Below are 21,556 nucleotides of genomic sequence, written 5' to 3'. Positions count from 1 at the left end.
TTTGATAGAGACTGTATTTAAATTAGACTCTGGTTATCACCTCATGGGTAGATAATCTTCTGTTTAATAGTATAATGTTAGCATCTCATTTAAATCTGCTCTCTTACCTCACACCTGGAACGTTCTGGCAATTTGTTATAGGTGTGATGAGCATATATATGTACACACTTATTGGCAAGGGGGAGGAGCAGTTTTTGTTTTCTAAAATGTAAAAATGTTCAAATTTCCAGGCTGCCTAGACCACATAATGAAATACAAAAAAAAGTGCATCGAGGCAGGTAAGTAAATACAGCATTTGCTTTTGTTATTAGAAGAAACTCATAACTTGAGCCAGCACAGCTCAAGTTTTTTTTTTAGGATCAAGGAACTGAGGTCTAGAGTGGGGCTGTTATGAATCCAAGTTGCTCAGACAGTGAAGGCTGATCCCCAGCCAGCCCTGCGCCCACTGAATCCAGCAGCCTGTCCAAGGATGGACAGACTCTTGGTAGGTTTATGTGGGGAGCAAGTCACAAAAAAACACCCTCAACACCTCCCACCCTTGGTTAAAGTAACATTTTAGCCCAAACCAAAATTAAGGTGGTGCCAGTCAAAGGCCCTTCCTGCCTGGACGGGAATCTGTAAGTCCTTCCCCAGCTCAGACACCACTCAGTACCACTGAGCTATGGCCATTGGGATCCTGTGCACCTTCAGCCTGGGTTTGCAAACATTCAAGGTGCTAGTGTTAGCTACAGTAATGACCTAGAACCATGCTTTTAACCTGTGACCTCACAGGACTTCACCTCTCCTAGGCCAGACTGTTAGAACCTGCCCCTACTCTTTAAATTTTGAAATAATCCCCTTCAGAATAATCAGTCCTAAGTATCCAATTTCCAAGGAGTTTACCAGGATTTATGCATTTCTGGGTAACACAGTCTTAGGGTGCTAATGAGATCAGTGGTACTTGGGGGGATTGGTCCCTGTCTTGCGGCACCCACACCCCCAACAAGGCACCGCTGCGAACCCTGGCTGACTGAGCTTGCTGGAAGGCAGACTTCGAGCACCGTGCTTCCTCTCTTGCCTCCTGCTGTGAGAGATGTGGAGTATGAACACTGGGGGATGTGAGGGGGTCTCGGGGTCTCCAATCAGTCCTAGTTCCCAAATCCTAAAGACAGTTCTGAGCTAGGGCCTGAAATTGTCTCCTGGGTGGGGAAAACAATGCAAACTATTCTAGATCCTGTTCCTGGAAATTTACTGAGTGCTAATTTGCAAGCCACATGAGTTGAAACAGCCCACTTTTTCTTAGAGTAGGCCTGTCAGGGTATCGTCTTAAGCTATGAGGCATTTCCTTGTCTCCTGATATTGGGTAAAGCTGTGGCAGGATGCTCTGAAGGAGGGAGCTCCTGGAACCCAGAATGTTCTAGTAGCTGTGGTCCTGATCCTGAATTCACTTGCTCTATAAACTGAGATATGTCTAACCTGTGGCTCCTGCTACCCATCCTGGAAAGGAGGAAATCCTGACCCCAGCCTTTCACTCAGAATGATGTTGAGAAGTGAGCTGTAGAACCCGGCCTATGCCTCCCACCACCCCCAGCCCAGGAAAGCTGCTTTCAGCAAAAGTAGTGACATAGGTCACCAACTTTTGCTTAAAACTTTTCTGGGCAGACATTACATTAAGATGATAAATAAAAGGTACCTTGTATAGAAGAATCTGGATCTCTTGGATGTGTGCCTGAGAACTTAGAGCTGTATCTGTCAAGCCCTTTTGGGGACTGAAATGCACCTCCATCCTTGTGATTCTCTCTCAACTCACAGGAAGTTTGTGGGATCCAAACATCACCGCTTGTAGGAAGAGTGAGAAAATGGTAGAAGTGAATTTTACAACCAGTCCTCTTGGAAACAGATACATGGCTCTTATCCAAAATACCACTGTAATCGGCACTTCTTATGTGTTGAAGGTACATTTCCCCTGCTTCATTTCCCTACCAACACCCCCATCCTCAACCTCCAGCCCTCCCCACCTTGTTGAAGAAGAATGCAGATTCCCTGGACAGATTCTTTTGAGAGAGCACAGGCAGGACTGTCTGTTATCCAGATGTGCTGGGCTATTTTGACTAATTTAAACAAAGAAAAACAAGTCCCTGGGGGTCATCCCCAGAAACGGCCCTGTGAATCTAAACCCAACCAAAACTAGAGGTCTCAGAAGTATGGCATGAATCCTGATTCACAGTTTAATGAGTTCAACGCCAGTTTGGGAAGAGCAGTGTTTTCACTGGCAGTCTTTGATCTGCCATCTCATATGGCTCCTAATTCTTGATTTTGTCTCACTCACCAGCACCAGAATGAACAAACTCGAACTTCTGTGGTGGTTCCAGTGACCAGGGAAAGTGAAGGTGCTGTGGTCCAGGTAAAGTTGAATGAGATGCCCTGGGAAGGGGCGAGAGGGGACTGAAGACCTACGGCACCGCTGTGAGGTACCTTGGAGGAGTCCTTTCTAGTTGGAGCAGATGAGTTCTCTCCCCAGCTCGCTTCTGCCAGCAGTCTACATTAAGTGATGCTCACAGGGAGTCCTGGCCTCAGTCTTCACAGTGAGGTTGGGAAGCTGACTTACTGTCACAGTCCTTTTTGCTTCTGAGTGGCTGTTGACTTTCCAAAGTGCTTTTATTCCCATTTTCCTCAGAGGAATTCTGAGACAGGAGTACCAATTTATTTCCCCAAACCTCTGTTTTCACCACAAATTGAAGTAACAAAGGATTTGAAATCAGAAGGCTGTGGTTCCCGATCAACTTATGAACTTTGCAGGGCAACTCTGTTCTCTCAGGGCCTGAGTTTACTCTGCTGGTGAACAGGAAATTGGAGTAGCCGATGCTCTCAGGGCTCTTTCAACTCCAAGCTTATGCCATGGGGCCATGGAGGGCCTGGGTGGGACACAGCTACACACAACATAAAAGGAGCTTTTGTTCTTCATCCTCTGGGACTTACAGGCAGCGCTTAGACACACCAGGTGGAGCAGATAACTGTCAGCACGTTCTGACCGCACCCCTTTTCCAGGGAACCCGACTCTCCTTGTCCCAGGGGACTTACCAGTCATAAATCAGACTTGGGTCAAGAGGAGTCCCACCACTGTTTTTTTAAGAGGACATATTTGCATATGTATTAGGATGTGACCTAACCCTTTTAGATAAGGAAACAAACATGTTAGCAACATGTACAAGGTTTAGGGTCACAACCCAGGAGTCTTAGCAAGTGTTTGGTCTTCGGCCACTGGTCTGGATTTTAGGGCTTTGTTTGAAAGTATGACCAAGGGGGAAAAATGTCCTATTAGAATGCTAGAGAGGGGTTGAAGCCAGAGAAAAAAATGACGAGAAATTCTGGTGGAAGTAGGAATCATGCGAGACTGAAGCATGGTGAGAGCTTTCTGAGCCCCTTATTTCTCCGCAGCTGACTCCGTATTTCCATACCTGTGGCAATGACTGCATCCGACGCAAAGCAGTCGTTATGCTTTGCCCACAAGCAGGGGTCCCCTACCCTCGGGATCACAGTAAGTGCCCAGCCATTTCCACGAGCCCATCAAAGAGGCTCAGGAAAGGAAGGCCTGTCCCCACCCCCATTCAACATGTGACCGGCTGTGTGTGGGGGAACATGAGGGAGAGTCCCTGCCTCCGTGGGCTGAACAGGGTGCCAGAAAAGACAGCAGTGCTGTGCCCAAGAGCTGCAATCTGAGTAAGAATAAGGCTTTGTTTATAAGACTGAGATCCTTTACCTAGCAGGGAATAACAAGAAGGGGAAAAAAAAATCAATAGTGCAAAACAGATGTTCAAAGTGCCACAAGGATCTGCTGAAAAGTCACTAGTGTAAAAGGACCGATTATATGAGGGAACCCATGTTTCCTGCGTTCTGACTTTCTTATCTGTCTCAGTGGCCCAGGCCTGGCTGTTAATGTAACTTGATGTGGTTACACAGTCAACATTTGGTTAACAAATTAGGAATAGTGGCACCAAAAGACACTGGTGTCTCACTGGTGTCTGGGAGCAGCTTATTCTGGAAAATGTCTCTCTAAATTTAGAGATGTTAGTTTTCACTGCAGGTAAACAAATAAAATGCTTCCAGAACTAGCCCAGGGGTGGTGTCAAAAGTGGAAAAGTGTTTTTCTTAGAAACCCAGCCTCCTAACAGTCCTGACTGCTATGTGGGCCTAGTACCTATGGATTCCTGAGCACTTTGACACGCTGGAGCTTACCCGATCCTCAACATTCCTGTGATGGGGTGGCATTACCCTCCACGTTTGTCAGCCTAATAAACAGCCTTTAAAAACACCGTCTGTGCATACTATATATTAAGTAATTGCACCCCAAATTACATTAATTTGTCAAAGAACAAAAAAACGAATGTAAACTCTGGTTACCAGAGTGAAAATGCCTGCGTAAATATGGAGTGAGAGGCCAAAGTGATTTTAGAGGACTGTTCCTAATCTCCTGGGTCCCCTAGCCCTATTGAGAATCTAATGAAAGACCTGGACACTTTACAGAAAAACATACCGATCTGCAGACCCCCTCTAGAGATCTACTAACCCCTGGTTTTAAAGGGACCAAAACTTACACAAAGCATTGAGCAAAATTTTGTTTCCAAATAGGAGAAAAATTTGGATTGTTTTGCTGAAGATGAGCGAGTTCTGTTTTCTCTAGGCAGAAGCGTCTTGGGTGGCTGGCTGCCTCTCCTCCTCTCGGCTCTGCTGGTGGCCACATGGCTGCTGGCAGTTGGGATCTACCTAACCTGGAGGCATGGTAAGGGTTACAGTTCAGTTCTTTAGAGAAACCTAGATGAGGAAGTAACAATGAATTTTTTGTAAAAGAGATTCCTCCAGAGGCAATCACATTTTGGCATTAGACAAGAGTCAGACAACATTTATTTAATGCCTTAGAGCTCCCCTAAAGACTGATACAATGACTGGACTGCATCTGCTAAGGGAAAGCGGGGATCGGGACCTCCAGAACTGCAGACCATCACCTGTTTCCTTTTTTACCATCAAGGCATCTACAAGGACTGAAATGGGCCAAAGATAGCTAATAACAAATTGCACTTTACCGGTGATAGGTACTCTATGTTAGTTCCTCCTTTTTAAAAATAGTTCTTCCAATAACACTCACTTGGGTTCATATACTCTAAGGATATGGCCGACTCTAAAACACTGAGGACCTGAATAAGAAATCAGAGTATTTATATAGATCAGAGTTAGAGGGAGGTCCACTCAAAACCTCTTCTTCTCCTCCCCTCCACACATAGACAATATAAATGCAGACTTTGTGCTGTCACAGATAGGACAAGATTAATCCAATGTTGTTTCTGAGCTAAGTAAGCCACATGGAAGTCTGACCATAGAAATACTTGTATTTAGGGGGCAATGTTTGACCTGTATCCATAACAGTAGTTTCATACCTAGTATCTGCTTTGTAGCACACACAGGACAGAATCCCAGTTGAATTCCAGCTGAAATGGGCTACCACTTAACCTTACAGAACTGTAAATAAACTCCACCACCTGTAGGTAGAAGATGGAACAACTTCTGATTTGATCCAACTCAAGATGAGATGTGAAGGACAAGTGGTCAACTGTTCCTGTTCATATATGACACTAGAAATACTAAAGTTACAATCACCCACCTGACACAGACCACCTTAAACCTAAACAGTTTCTATGAATTTATTTGAAAAGATACGGCTTGATTAAGAATTATTCAGTGACAGGGATTTAGAAAATACATCTTTTACAGTATCTTTAAGGTTTAAGCACTGGTGTGTTTCAGCTGATGTGTACAAAAGGAGCATCAGGGATCTCTTCCTCTCTGGCAATAACATCCCTGGTGCTCCAGCAAGGGATCATTTACCAGCGATGGTTTAGACTAGAGTGAAAGAAAGCCTGCTACTTGTTATTCACAGATAACAAATGTGTTTCTCCCCCCACAGAAAGGATCAAGAAGACTTCTTCCCCTACTTCCACTCTACTGCCCCCCACTAAGGTTCTTGTGGTTTACCCATCGGAAATATGTTTCCATCACACGGTTTGTTACTTCACTGAATTTCTTCAAAACCACTGCAGAAGTGAGGTTATCCTTGAAAAGTGGCAGAAAAAGAAAATAGCTGAGATGGGTCCCGTGCAGTGGCTTACCACTCAGAAAAAAGCAGCGGATAGGGTCATTTTCCTTCTTTCCAATGATGTCAACACCATGTGTGATGGTACCTGCGGCAAGAGTGAGGGCAGTGCCCGTGAGAACTTCCAAGACCTGTTCCCCCTCGCCTTTACCCTCTTCTGCAGCGATCTGAGAAGCCAAACTCATCTGCACAAATATGTGGTGGTCTATTTCAGTGAAGCTGATACCAGAGACGACTACAGTGCGCTTGGCATCTGCCCCACGTACCACCTCATGAAGGACGTTACCGCTTTCCGCAAAGAGCTTTTCCATATCAAGCAGCATGTGCCGGTGGGGAGAAGGCTGCAAGCCTGCCACAACAGCTGCTCCTCTCTGTAGCCACCCACGAAGCAGGTGACCTTAAAGCCTTACTACCCCTCCAATTACAGGGAAAAAAGCATCTGTGATGATTCTGAAGTTTCCTGTACAGGTTACTTGTAGGGAGAATTACAGTCAAACCTTGAACCACCCAGGGATTAAGGGTTCTGACATTTTAACTCTTACAACTTTTTCTCTGAAAGCATCTTTTTCTTAATGCAGAGATCACCAAAAGGCTGTTTGTATTAGTATTTGTATTTTCCTAGGAATGCTTATTTTTTTCACATAGTCCAAGACTGTGTCTGCTCTAGAATGTGGATCAGTTACAGGTGGATGACTCTTAAAATGTAAATTATCCTTAAAGGGCCATGCCACTCCTTCCAATACACGTCTTACAGATAAAGACCACAATGAAGAAGCATAGTGTCCAGATTCATAAGCAACTACCTCGTACTGCCTGAGACAATACATTTAATGTGAACGTTCACTTATTTGTCATAATCAGTTTTCTGTGCCTGTAAAAGGAAGCAGACATGGCTTATGTCAAAACTTGGACCAGAAACCAACTTGAATCAACACCTACCAGTTATAAGAGCAATATGCTATAAGGTGAAAAACTATCATAAACAGAAATACTTAATATGCTTTTAGAACTAAGTAGCCAATACTAAATTGTATTGAAGCAGCCTAGAAACATAAATAAGAAGAAACATAAATAAAATCAGTATTGTATAAATTTAATTATTTTGTTAAAAACCTAAAAACAAAAAGCAAAAAACAGCAAAACAATTTTAGATTGAAGGCAAACATCCCAAGTAGTACTAGCACGTAAAAATTCTGTTACACTGGCAGACTCTTCGTTTCCGACCTACTGAGCAGATCCTTAGGATGATTTATGTAAAATGCTCCAGTGCCAGCATTTTTCCACGTCCTAAACCTTAAACCTCTCACCATCCTTACTCTTTCTATATTCCCCTTCACCTGCATCTCTTATTTGTACCTACATTCATCTTACCCCACCCCCATTCTTGGGAGCGAGAAGGTGCCTAGCAGAGAGTGGCAGGAATCACGTATCCTCTGCATCCTCCCAGGTGTCTGAGCCCCCAGGCTGTGCTCACTGGCTCCTGTCTCCAAACCTCCTTCCTTTTCTCTGGCCAGGGGCTCAAAAGGCTGGACCAAGGCCTGGACCACTGGTGGTAACAGCTGTCTGTATTTAAACTTTAGTTCAGACTGCTCACAGATTAAGGTCAACTGATCATACTGAACAAAAAGAGCTCCAAAAACTTTCACTTCATTTTCAGATAAAGGAAAATTAGGGACCTGATGATTCAGTTAGTAATTCCAACAGTCACCTTGCTTTTCTGTATGACATATTAACAAGTCTAAATTATACAAAAATCATTTCTACTTGGCTTTAGGAAGAAAATGAGTTTCCTTTTATAGTTTTTGTTCCATTTGGGTCAAATAATGATTGTTCTCCTTCCCAAGCCCACCCCAGATCATGCTGGTAACAAAAACCAGCCAGCCCAGACTTAAATCTTTGCCTCTGAAAATCTAGACCTGAATGGGCCCCAAACTTTTTTGTAATCCAAGAGAAAATGAAAATTTTTTTAAAAAGAAGCTTCTCTTCCTATCTGGAATTCCAGCAGCACACAAGAGTCATGACATAAGTGCTTGTTGTACTAGACAAGAGAGAAAATGCGTAACCAGACATTGCTCACAATTTGGGTACACAATCACACACCCAACCCTCACCGTCACATGAGACTGCCTGATGACACTCTGAAGGCAACCTATATGAAAGACTTCACCACTGAGAACTGCTCTACTGCAGCATTTTACATCATCTGAAGTTTGAGACCCTGAGAAAGGCGCAGAGTTTACCACCGGAGTTAATATTTATTCTCAAATGTCCTGACTACAAAAGCAGCTCAGTTTTTACACCAATGTCATGTCCTCACATAAAAGTTAAAATTCATTAAAATAAAGTTAAAATTTTCATGAACCTTATGCACTAGGTCAATAAATTAGAATACAAATATTCTATAAGAGTCTTTTATACCACGAGGCATGTTTTTGGTCTTCAACAGCGACTGTTCTGTCCATTTCACCACACAAAAGCAGCTCGTTCTCGTAGCATGCGAACACCAAAACGCTGCCATTCTCTCTGATAAATCCACAGTTCCTGTGTCGTATCCAAACAAGCCAACACTGCCCCTCCTTTCCATGCAATCAGCCGGGGATCCATGTCCTAGGGAAGTGATACACAAGGATATTTCGATGTAAGCAGGTGACACATACACTTAATCATTTATTTGAATTTGGGGGTAAAAAGAGCCCCGCTGAGTCAATACCTAAAAAGCCAGATTTTCAACTTGCATTAAAGACCCATGAAGGACCCATGAAGTACAGACATCTTTCTATTTCAACTGACAAGAAAACTTTTTAGTTTTTATTACTGAAGATGCTACTATTCACTACTCACCATCATTCCACAATGGTTCCTATAGTCAGGAACATATGTAAGGAAATATTTTAAAGTTTCAGTGTAATAAATATATCCCACAATCCCTCCCTGAAGATTAAAATAAACATATTCCCAGGAATTGTCAGTGAGATACAATAAAATACAGGAACAATCTGTTTCTAAATTCCTGAATGTGTTTCTTTTCAAGACAGTTCAACAGCAAAAGATCTCTGACAACCACCTGGCCCATGGAGCAGCAGGAAAGCCTCAATATGAAAGAGATAAAGATGGAATTGTTCTGACTGACAGCTGAGAAGGGTCAGACTTTTCCCTGCTCCACCCAGTGCTTTTACAAAGGTGGAAGTCAGTCATGGTAGTCTGGAGGACACAGCAGGGACTAAAACCCAGTAATCAGGATCCCTAGTCCACAGCTCCTTTTACCACCTCTGTGACCTGCTGAAAGTAATTCTTCCACCCGCTCCAAGCCCTCAAGAACTCCCCAGACACAAACTCATGCGTCCCAGGATTTTCTGTCCACATATGACATAACAATTAATCAATGCTGTTTCATCTGCATAGAGTCCAACTTGCACTAAAAACAACATACCTTCGGTCTCGTGATCACATCCACATTTTCAATAATTCGCCTGAATGAAGGTGGCATTTTATTGAGAATTCTGTGCTGCAGAAATTCTTGAGCTTTATGAAACATCAAACCACCTCCCACCACCAGGATGGAGCTGTACATCTTCTTTTTGGTATCATCAGATGCTGAAAAGACAGTGAAATCCCTTCCACACTTTTTCTCTGTCCATCACCGCCCTAGACCAAGCCACCATCATCTCTTGCTTGGATAACTGCAGGAGCCTTCTTGGCCCTCTACAACCCATCCCTCAACAATGCTACAGTGCAGCCAGAAGAACCTTGCAAAACACAAATGTGGGCATGTTGCTGTCCCCACCCCTCACCCTGCTAATAGCAGCATTAGGACCAAAATCTCTAAGGGGGCCTACAAAGTCCAGCAAGGTGTCTACCCAACACTTTTATGGCCTCCTCTTTGCACCCTGCTTCCCAGCCACACTGGCCTTCACATAGGCGGCTTCTTCTTCTGCCTGGGATGCCACCCAACCTGTGACAAGAGAACACCCCACTCCCCGCTAGATCTTTCTCAAGTGGCTCTTCTTCAAGAAAGCCTTCCATGCCTCGCATTCTCCACACCTCCTCCTGAGTAAAAATTCCCTATTAAATCCCTCAATCAGAAGCTCTCAAAATCAGTACCCTTTAGTTCAATTTTGTAGCACCTGCTAGTTATAATTTCACACCGTGTGATTATTTGACTTCTTTTGGTCTCCTGCACTAGGCCTCTATGAGGCCAGAAACCAATTGCTAACATCTGACAATGCAGGCATAAAGTTGGTGCTCAACAGTTTTTGAATTAATATGCTGCAGTGCAAAACTACACCCCAGCCTGAACCCTGCTCTCTCCCGGCTCCCCAGATGTGCTTACAACAACAGTCTATGCTATGAAGGATGGCTTTATCCAGGCCCAGAGCTTTCCCTTCAAACAGTGAAATGGCTGTCTTCCTGGACATCAGTGCAGTGAGAGCCTCCTCAGAATCATTGCCAGGCATCAAGCAGTCTCCCTGCGAGGACCCCAAATCCACCTCCTGGGAATGCAGTCTTTCTGGAAGATCAGAGGACTGGCCACGAAGATCCCCTTCAAATCCAATGGGTTTAGATGCAGACTTTCGATCAGCAGTAGCTTTTGCAGACTTTAAAGCAATCAAAAGGACAATCAGAGAGATGATAAGACTATAATAGAACACTGTTGATGTTTCCAGCTAGATCCACCCCTCCCTACCTCACTAATCTACACCACATAAAACAAAAGCTGTGCCTGCAGAGAGGAAACACACCACAGTATATGACCAAGCACCCAGTTCCCACCCCTGGATAATCTGGGAGTGACACGCGGTGTGCAGAAGATGAGGACATGCTGACAATTCCAAAGCAATCACTGGCAGGCAGGCAGATCACAGAACTTTACTCTTATTGATTGGGTTTTGAAACTGAAAAGTCAGCGTAGATCAACTTTTTCACCTTTGAACTGAGTTTTTATGTGGACTGGTGGCTGTTACAGATCCTCATTTCCAGATCTTATCTAATAACTTCATGTTCAGCTTTGGGATAGGAACCAAGACTAGAAAAGGTTTACTGCCCTCTACTTCTCCCCATCATGAACTGCTGTTTCATCAGCAGACAAGAGCTTTAATTTGTACCGTTGCATCAGACATCCTATTCTTAGAATCAGTTTTGGACAAAGGAATTCAGCTCTTTGTCTATGCTACCCAACTTCTAAGTGATAATTAAAAAATAGATGGGATTTTATTGAAAATACCACTGGATAAATATTCAAAAGAAATAATGCACGCCAACAGGGAAGTATCCTCATTAAATTAACTTTAAAATGTGTGACTGGTATTCTGAAAACTGGTTTGATGTCTGCTGAATAAAGACATCTGTCATCTGGATTTTAAACATAGACTTCATTTCATCTACAGCCCTAAAAACAGTTATCAGCTTTAGTATGCTGTCAGACGAGAGTGACTGCAATGATCCATTAATTCGGGCAAACTTCTGCACATCCAAACTGCCTCCTCTCATACCAGAATTAACACAGACCTGTTCTTGCTTGCTCTGAGTGGCCAGCAGGTAATGTTCATCATGAGGATCCTCAGGGTCACCCTGGGATCTGTGCTGCAAAGTTGTCATTTTCTGTCCAACAATTCCAAAAGTTGCTGGATAAAATAAAGCCATCGGAGCCTGTGCATAGAAGGAAAGAATGACCAACCAAGAATACTGCCTCCTGAAAAAACTGGTCCATCAAATTTTGTTCTTCCACAAACTAAGTTGGCAAATCAGGTCCTATAAGTTAGACCAAGTGAGTGCTCTCTTTTGGGAGTAGCATAACTTCTTCAGTGCATGACAGGCCAGAAAACTCACTTCTCATCAAACTGAATGGGTGATATGACACCAGAGAGAGAGAGATCTCACAGTAAATGTAAAATAATTGCCTAGTAATCTACTTTACAATTTCCTAATAAGAATGGTGCCTCTCTCTAAATAACAATTCATCACATAGTGGCCAACTAAAAAGATGGTCCTCAGATCTGTTCTAATCTGTATTTTATCAGTGGCTTAAATGTTGGGTTAGCAGCTAAAAAATCTACAACCAGCTGACATTCTGACCTCATAAGGTTTCCAGCAAGTACATATCCTCTCAGTCTGACTGAACCTGGCTGGCTTTCTATCCATAGAAATATACACTCATATGTTACCTGGAGTTTTTCATCTCCTAATCGAAACTGGTAAAGAAGGGCAGGGGAATCTGGATGTCGAATCTGAAACTCATGGTCCTGAAGGCCAGAGATGTCCTGATTTCAGGAAAAGATGATGTCAGTCAATCAGTAAAAGTGCATGTAAACTCCTCAAATGACAAGCCTCTCTGCCATCTAAATCTCACCTATAAAAGGGGTGCCCTACAACTTTCTATCACTCCCATTGGAACTTAACGAGAGTTCAACCGTACTTTGCTTCTTTTTTAACATTTCTGAAATTCCCACCATCTGTGTTCATGTTTTCCCCATTATCAATACACACTAATACAAATAATGGCCCAAACCAATAAGCAAATTCCCTTAATAACTGGGAAATGTTACTCTGTCTTATGTTTCTCAAATTTCTTTTTAAATTCAGAATTATATTTGAAAAAGTTAAAAAAAAGTCTAAAACAAATAGCATAAAAAGGTACCAATTCACATGCAATGATTAAATGCTGACTGTTTATAATACTAAGAAAGTGCTTCAGATGAGGCCATTTCATTAAATGTATGTATCTACATATTTACCTGCTACTATTCTTTCCACCTAAAAGTTTACCTTCATCCTTTATTAAAATGACTAGAGATCCTAAAGTGAGATAAATTAGCTAAACTCTCTTAAAAAAAAATAGCTGTGTTCCAGAGCCTGAGACATATTATTACAGCTCTGATCTTACCAAAAACTCACTCAAGAGCTTCAGCCTCAAGGCTTTATCAACTTAGATCGAATGGGTAGCGTAATATTGTTAAATTTTTAATTATCTTTAAATATCTCAAATTTTTCCTGAAAACAAAAATAATCAGCAATTTTGATTCTGCTCCCACCTGATCTAAATGACAAAAAGTTTCTTTAAGGTGCTGCAGAAGAAGGCAATCCATTTTATTTGTTAACTGGCATTCTCTGTAAGGAAACCCAGCTCGCTGCATCAGCCAGTAAAAACATCTTGACACGTCAGATCCACCATATGCCAGACAGAGCCTAGAGTAAAGAGAAAAGGGCACATGGAAATTCTGCTGCTTAAGAAGGTGCAAAGGGTGTTTTGAAAACTCAGGCCCAGTGAAACATAGCAAGTTTCCAGAAATGTTGTAGGAATAAACTAAAGAATGAAAGGACAGAATGAATGGATCAGAGGAAGAAAGCAAACCAGCAAAGACCAGTGGTGAGCACCTAGAAGCAATCATGCTATTTGCAAAAAATCTCCAAGAAACAGAATACGTATTAAATCTAGCTCATTTCCAAATCAGTATGCTTAGCACATTACATGATAGTCATTTGCCTGTTTATGCTCACCAGCACATAGAGATGGCAGGGACACCAGAAGACAAACTTACGGGAGAAAATCTTAGAGAATACTATCCACTAACTGAATGTTTCTACAATTTGGAAAGATCACTGCTGTTTGTTTTGCTGGTAGAAGATCTGGGTCCTGTGTTTTCTCTATACTTTGGGAACTAATGTCATTAAATAACATACACAGATGAGCCAAAACAAGTCATACTGGGTTTTAGAATGCACTGTAACTTGGCATGGCAGGAAATCATTCTCACGGACTGCTTGGGCCCTCATTTAAATTTGTTTCTATGCCGTAGGATTCAAACTACCTATGTGAGGGACAGGAAGAATAAAAGCTTCCTGAAGAAGCCATCCTAGGAGCACAAAACGCTGCAGGGAATCCATATGTGCACTACCTCAATGTGCTCACCTCACCTGTGCTGGGCTTGTCTCAGAAAAGACAAGCAACAAACCTGCTTCTGACAGATATCTTATTAACTCCTCCATCAGTGATGACATAATAAAAGGACTTGACAAGTATAAAATTACTTATCAATCACCAAACATAATTATGACAAGAAAAGCAAATACTCAAAATGCTAGCTAGCTAGAGAAGTCAGACCAGAAAACTTATTTTCCCCTACATTACTTGCCTAAATAAAGCTTTGCTTTGAATGTGGTTGGTATTTTTCTGCTAGACTACAGCAAAAGACACAAAGCTAATATACACAGCTCGTCTGTGGAAAAGCACACAACACACACTAGGACTTTCAGGACCTGCTGATTTGAACTCAGATTAGAGACTCCCAATGGGAAGGGTAAAATCAGTTGTTTACAGCCTTGTTAGAATTTGACAGTCTTGCTGGTTTCCTATGAAAAATTTAAGTATGTAATTCCTTAAAAAAAACTTCTTTCTAACTCGTGATGCTTTCTACTGAACAGGCTGTGTGGAGAGGAGCAGGGAATACCACCTCCCAAGTTCCTTACCGAGTGTTCCGATGGGAGACCCCATCCTCCACACAGCACACGCTTGTCTTCTGGTCTCCAACATCTACGATACACGTGCTGCTTAAACCACTTCCAAAGGTGGCGCACACAGACTCCTGATGGACCACAATCCCTAAAAAACAAAAGGTAGGAGAGCAATCAGCTAGGGAGCAGTAAAAATCCCAAGACAAATAGCCAATTAAAGCCTGGGAATCTCTGGGCAAGCATCCAAGCATAACCAACCCTCCCAGAGTAAGTATTTCAATAAAGCAGTGAAACAGATTAACTTTGTCAGGAAAAAAGACAAACAATCTCATTTCAAGCAGATTTCACTGGAATATCAGACATACCTGAAAAACCCATCTTCATTAGGATCATATTCACTAATTCTTTCACATGCTGTTTATTATAGATATCAGGAATTAACAAGATACATCTATAATACTAAAAAGAACAAAGGGAAAAAAGATAAAATGGTTAACACTCAAGTTGTAAAACTTGTAAAATGAAAAATAAGACAACTGATGTGTCCAAAAAAGGTCCAGAGTGAAGGCATCAACGTGAGCAAGCTTGCTGACTGTGCAGAGCAGTAGAAAGAAACACTAAGAGACAAACAGAATGGGGGGAGTTCAGTGAAGAAGAAAAGATATCCTCAATACTTCAAGGTCAAGAAGGCTTCAAGGATACTGCATTATAGACAACTGAACACAGTGTACTTCTATCAACCAAGAATCTGAGAGACAATCCAATAACTGGGAATTTGTTTACCTTTAAATCTTTCAGGGGGATTTCCAAGTATTTTTGTATTGCATGAGACCATATTACTTCAATATCTGCCAGAACAGCTGTAAGGGAGCCCCCAGGTCCTGGGTGAATATTTAACTGACCTCTTCTGATAGGCCAGTGAATATTGTAACAGTCCAATGGATTGACATACAAGGCCTGGAAAAGAGGGGAAGATGAATACATTGTTAAAATTCTTCTCTCTAGGTTTTCTGGTTTCACATTAAAAAATCCTAAGGCCAGAAGTTATCATTAACAATGCTGACTGTTCTAATTTGAGAGTAGAGTATATAAAATCTCAGGAGCCACTGTCAGTATCTGGTCCTCAGAGCAGGATTACAGAATGGTAGGAAACAACTAGAACTGCCTGGCAAAGCAAGTAAGTTTTAGTAGTAGGATCCAGGTTTACTTCTTCCATTTCATTGTAAAGAAGTATCCTACCTCTTCTCCTACCAGAAACTCAGGATGATGAGATGTGTTCGTCCACTTATTTCCAGAACAGTGATCTAAAATCGCAGGTCGCATCTGCTTGTTGTAGGAGCGTGCCTGAAATAAACAAGGACCAGAAAATTCTCTGAATTTATGCAAGAAAAAAATGGGCTGTCCTCTTTTCTTCACTCTCACAGACCAGATAGAGTGACAAATTCTAATCGTTAATCCAAGATATCTGGCAAAATATTGATTAGTCACAAGTGGATTCTCCTGCCCTTTTTCACAATCTTGATTTTTCCCATGATGTGAACACTCAGGCTGTGATTCACAGCCAGTCCAAAATTAATACTGCACTCTGCTTAAAATTGAATACAGATTTGTATATCATACACTCATGCCCACTCCTAGCAGTACTGGTTTATCACAGTAAAGTGACAAATGTCCCAAGAATACACCTTCCCATTAAGATACACTTAAGACTGTATAGGTAAAGTGTAAATCTTCAACAATTTGCAGTAAGAAAGACCACCTTACAAATTACTTGGCTTGCCTACACATCTGTAACACTGATTCAGGTATTCTATAGGTGGTTAAGAATGGTTTTTCCTCCTTTTTAAAGGAAATCTCATCTTTAACTTGCATAATGAAACAGGGAAAGCACATGAATGCATTGTGATACAATAGCACTGGTAAAAGAATGAATCAGAAGAAAGCACTGAGGCTGAACCTGCTCAGGGGACACAGGGATCCTTCGTGTACCATTTGACATCTTTTTAGACCATATTGCTTGATCCACCATTTTAAGGCCATTTTGTCTTTGTTCGTTACTTTCAGGTTTCTGGGGAAAAAGGAGGAGAGATGAACAGTATAAAGGATTTAGTGAAAAGGGAAAGAAATATGGTAAATAACTAATTTAAAAAATCCAGCAATAGCAAATGCTCCCTCATCAACAAATAAGCACAGCCTTAATTTCTGTCTTGTGTATTGATCTTAAGAATTCAAAGTAATCTTTTTATTGTTTATTAATATAAAACTCAGAAAGGAACCATCACCATAAACTAATTATTTGCAAAAACCTATATAACCTCAAGTGACTTCTGACTTGACAGAGCACATCTACTTTATGTTTACAAAGTATTTCAGAGACTTTTCCATGTATCTATATAATTCTGATGTTTACAATTTTTTAACATTTTATTCCTTCACCTGTTATTTTGCTTAAGTAACAAATCTTCAAGTTATTTTAATACTGTACAACACATAGCCATGAATATTTTTGTGGAGATGTTATTTTGTTTTCTTTCAATTTTCATTCCTGAGGTTTATTCCCTAAAGTAGAATTATAACATCCAAAGATGTAAATGAATTTTAGACTCTTACATTGTCATTATATTTAAGCTTAGAAATGGACTTAAGGACAGCCTGCTAGTTATGCCTAAAAGTGAACCCCTAAGGCTTACTATCAGAATTATAGAAGCTGCAAGTTCCTAAAACTTCCCCTGATTTAAAATTTAAAAGTAGATTACAATGCAATATACATATTTACCATCTATCATGAAAATGCTTCCTGATAATTACCTCTGCAAAACTGGATGCTTACTATATCACAAGTAAATGCTTACTTTATCCTTGTAAGGAAATACTTTTTTTTTGCATTAAAATTATGTTTTGATCTGAGATCATAACAAGTGCATATTATAGCAATTCAGTTTGCTTACAGATTGGAAATATGAGCTCAGTTTAAACTCTAAGTATCTGGGAAAAAAAATATGGCGGTCAGTTAATGCATCACTTTAAGTGAATGACAATTCTGCATCTTCCACTAAAGTTCACCTTTAGTGATACCCAAGTTATATCAACAATACCCAAGTTATCCTGATGGGTTAAAAAAAAAACAACAACTGGATTTACTTTTATTATAATTATTTCTGTACAATCTAAAATTGCTAGCTTAGTTAAAAGAATGATATTTGTAACCCCAAATGATGTAATTACTTTAAAACACATTAAGGCTATGAAGATGTTCAAGATTACCGCATATACTAGAAAGTCTAAGTCCTCCCAAGGGGACAATCCTGGGCTTTCTCTCCAGGTCCTCCATTTCTGACTTACATTTAGTCCCTCCCTCAGAAGCCAGTTGTCCTTGTATAGGGGCTGCCCTTGTTGTTTGTGTCTTCGTGCAATGACATGAGGAATGCTGGCAGGAAGTGTGTCTGTGGCTCGACCGATCCTTAGAGTTGTTGAACCTGGATGTATGACAACAATGAAGTTGCTCTGGATTTGCTGCAAATATAAAACATAGGAGTGTTTTACACGCAGTTAAAAAGTTAAGTAACATAGAGGTAACAGGCTAGACTAAGAAGTCAGTTTCCTGTAATGACTATCAGACTCAAAGGTACCAAAATAGTTCACTAAAGGGAGTTCTTTGAGAGGCATCCAATTACTGCTCTCTGCCCAAATACAAACTCATTTTGTATCTCTATGTTCCCAGGATCTGACTCAGAGTACACAGATCAACAAATATCTGTTTAAACGAATAAAATCTTATTTATCCAATGCAAATCAACCTACAATTTTTGTACATTTCTGTGCCAAGCACTGTGGGTACCATGGTGACCAGGACAGAACTTTCCTTTAGTAGGGAAGATAGTTAAACAAAGAATAAGAAGAGTGTGGGGAATACTATGACTTGTGAAGTGCTGAGCTGCCTAAATATGCATCACTTAAGATGCTTGTTTTAAAAAAATTCCTAAAGACCCTAAGACTTCACTATGAATTTTCTGATTCAGAATCTCCAGGGAGAGAAAAACTAAACATCTGCAACTTTTAAAAGCTCCTAAGGTGATTGGTATGATCACTCAGATTTGGCAACACAGATTGAGCAGGTGAGGGAAGAAATTAATGTAAGAACAGAATCACTACTTTATAATGCAGGGAAGTATGGCTTTATACATTAACCACTTCCAAGGATATACAGAAACCGTATTTCAGTCACTGTTCTTAAAGCACTTTATCCTTGTTGGTTCTGTGCTACCTACCTAATCAGGCAAGAGTTTAGGGTTAAAAAGCCAGAGTTCACAATTCTATCCTCAAAGGTCAGAAGACTCTGCTGTATGCACTTCACTTTCCATTCTTTGGAGACAGTGAACAAGGACTGACAAACAGCATCAATCAGCACAGTGGAGTGGCGACTGTGAACTTTTGGAGGATAATTATTTTAGATCTGTAATTCTCAAGGGGGCATGATATAATCTGAATTGCCTGGGGGAATCTTTACCACGTAAACTTGTTGAGGGACCCAGTCTCAGTAGGGAGTGAGAGAGGGAGGGACTCTGACAATCCCTTTGACAACAGGATGCCTCTGTTGGATTACCATTCCAGTGTGACTCCTCAGTCAGCAGCTCCTCGGCCCTGCATTTAAGCTATAGTTGTGTCTTCTTGGCAGGTCTCTATTCAAACATCTCTGTAACTTGCCAATAAGATAAAGTCCAGAACCTGCAAGATGAAGAACCTGCCTACTTCTCTGGGCTTCCTCTAGAACCACTTCCTTTTCAGTCTTCTTCATCTTCCCAATTCAGATGTCTCCTGATGTCTTAGCTCACCATGCTGACTTCCAGGCCTTCACAAAGGCAATTTCCTTTGCCTGCAATGTTCTTTCTCCGTGTTAAATATTACTCCTCCCTTCAGGTCTGCAGTTAAATGTCATCAGACCAGGTTTGTTTGTCCCCCTGCAATCTAATCTTACGTCACCCCTTCTTTTCATGACACTTTGTCATTCTTGTAGTGATTTACTGTCTGCTCTCACAGCAGACAAAACCCTTCACATAAGGGGTTACTGTCTTGTTCACTAGTCTACGCCCAGCACATGGAACACAGAAACCTAGAAGGTATGTGTGAATGATCACGGCACCACTTTCACATGACATGGCGCTATGTGGTACATTTCCCAACCTTTTGTGTGCTACGGCAGAAAACATTTGTCTAGCAGACTGAGTTAAACAGATGACGCTACTTGCCATCATGGATACTTGTACCTTATTAATGGGTACACAGGCAGTAACACACTGACTGGGAAGCTCTGGGGAAGTAAATGCAATTTTTCAAAGTGTGGACAAATATTTTTTAATAATTACATATTTTAACATATTGGAAAAAAACTAGCCAGAAAATCCCATACTTCACTTCCTGGATATTATTGTATAAGATTGAGTAAAAAAGTTATTCAGCAAATAATGGTATGAGAGCCAAAGAGGATATGGAAAAACCAAAGGGCGTTATATAACTGACAGAAGTTAAGCAAATGTTGCTATGGTGGTTAAGAGCCCAGGCTCTGGATACACAGAACTGGCTTTGAATTCAGACTGTGCCACTTCCTTGCTCTGGATGAAGTTCCTACCTCAGAGAGCTACTGTGAGGATTAAACGAACCTGGCTAGCTCTGTTCTACATTGCCTTCAAAAGAAGTCAGATTTTTTGGCTTACATGACCCTCATAATAATAACTCTGTTAAGATCTTCAGTCTTCCATGGTCCTCCGCACTAGCCCATCCCACACCACACCCTGATACCTAACGCCTAACCCCCACTGTGAGCTCTCCCCTGCCTCCCCCTCACAATGTGGGAGCATCCCAGAGGGTGGGAATTGGCAAGGCCCTTACACACCATCCAGTCTGCCCCCTCAACTAGAAGTCTGGAGAAACTGAGGCCTGTGCAACAGTAATAACCTCCCTGAGGGTTTACCATGTACCAGACACCGTGCTATTTATTTTAAACTGCTGGGCCGGCTGAGAATTATCCTTAACCCATCTACCAGTAAGGAAGCTGCTTCAAAGATGTCTAACTTAAAATTCTGAGCTTTTAAATACCTCCTTAGTTTTTGCTATGAATTTGCCCATTTTCCTGTGGGAATGTTTTCTTCACTAATTAGTAAGAATACACACACACACAAACACACACACACACACACACACACAAGGTCTTCTGCCTGCCATGCTCCTACAAGTAATTTTTTTCTGGTTAGTATGCGTTTATCTTTTTCTGGTTTAACACACAATTCTTAATGTCTATTTAGAAAACTGTATACCTTCTCCTTGTTTGTGCTTGAAATGACCTCCACTACGTGAGATTTCCTTAACAGAGAAAAAAGCCTGAACTCCTGAGTATCCCTTACCAAGGCGCGGTGCTAAACTACCTGAAATCACTTAAACTTCAGTTGCTAGGAAAGTGACAGCCCTGTCCTGGTCTCAAGACCAGGAAGGCTGGGGCTCGCACAGCGGTTGGTGGGGGCGGGCGTTAGAGACGCAGTCAGCGACCGGGTCGTTGACCCTGTGCCCGCGGAGCGACCGTGGGACGACCTCCCCCCACAGCACCACCCACGAGAGTTGGGGCCTGATACCCTGCAAACCTCAACCTCCCCACTCTGTCCCCTGCGCCCAGCACCGCGGCCTCCACCCCGGCCCGGAAGCCGAGTCCGAGGCCCGCCCCGGGCGCACCTCCTGCAACGACTCCGGCACCAACGCGGGCACAATGGGTCGTTTCACGCCGCGCTGCTCCTTCTCCTTCTCCCCGCCCTTCTCCTTCCCGTTCTCGGCGTCCCCTTTCTCAGCCTGGGTCATCTCGGCCGCCGACGCCCACCAGCCTCTAACCTCAGGGGCGCGCCGCGACCACCAGAGAAGAGCCTCCTGCAGGGAAAGACGCTCGGCCGGCTGCCCACAAACAAGATGGCCGCCAGAAGTCGGCCCAGAGGATTCCGGGAA

At 42.0% G+C, this 21,556-nt stretch overlaps 2 protein-coding genes across 6 annotated transcripts in view; one reads left to right on the top strand and one right to left on the bottom strand.

Annotated features, from left to right (window-relative positions):
• IL17RB (interleukin 17 receptor B) overlaps nt 1–7,203 on the top strand; it is a 13,916-nt gene extending 6,713 nt beyond the window's left edge. The window contains exons 6-11 of the mRNA XM_032458259.1: nt 231–278; nt 1,792–1,934; nt 2,312–2,383; nt 3,418–3,517; nt 4,661–4,759; nt 5,939–7,203. Coding sequence (XP_032314150.1) covers nt 231–278; nt 1,792–1,934; nt 2,312–2,383; nt 3,418–3,517; nt 4,661–4,759; nt 5,939–6,501 — 1,025 coding nt within the window. The 3' untranslated portion in view covers nt 6,502–7,203. The remainder of the gene's footprint in view (nt 1–230; nt 279–1,791; nt 1,935–2,311; nt 2,384–3,417; nt 3,518–4,660; nt 4,760–5,938) is intronic.
• Nucleotides 7,197–21,556, bottom strand: ACTR8 (actin related protein 8). 5 transcript variants are annotated; one of them, XM_014559606.2, is made up of 13 exons: nt 21,446–21,556; nt 17,915–18,085; nt 16,562–16,640; nt 15,812–15,916; nt 15,356–15,529; nt 14,938–15,031; nt 14,588–14,720; nt 13,153–13,306; nt 12,286–12,381; nt 11,630–11,770; nt 10,455–10,719; nt 9,555–9,718; nt 7,197–8,731 (listed from the first exon to the last, which is right to left on the bottom strand). In XM_014559606.2, exons 3-13 carry the CDS (start codon nt 16,610–16,612, stop codon nt 8,588–8,590), a joined length of 1,521 nt encoding a protein of 506 aa, XP_014415092.1. In that variant the 5' UTR covers nt 16,613–16,640; nt 17,915–18,085; nt 21,446–21,556; the 3' UTR covers nt 7,197–8,587. The 5 variants fall into 5 exon arrangements, with proteins under 5 accessions (XP_014415092.1, XP_014415094.1, XP_032314149.1 ...); XM_014559608.2 differs by having other exon boundaries at nt 16,530–16,640; nt 21,446–21,555; XM_032458258.1 differs by having other exon boundaries at nt 16,530–16,640; nt 17,915–18,048; nt 21,446–21,540.

Source organism: Camelus ferus, chromosome 17, assembly GCF_009834535.1.
Source record: "Camelus ferus isolate YT-003-E chromosome 17, BCGSAC_Cfer_1.0, whole genome shotgun sequence".
Taxonomy (NCBI): Eukaryota; Metazoa; Chordata; class Mammalia; order Artiodactyla; family Camelidae; genus Camelus; species Camelus ferus.
Note: the sequence above shows the minus strand (reverse complement) of the source record. Positions and strands in the feature narration are given on the sequence as shown.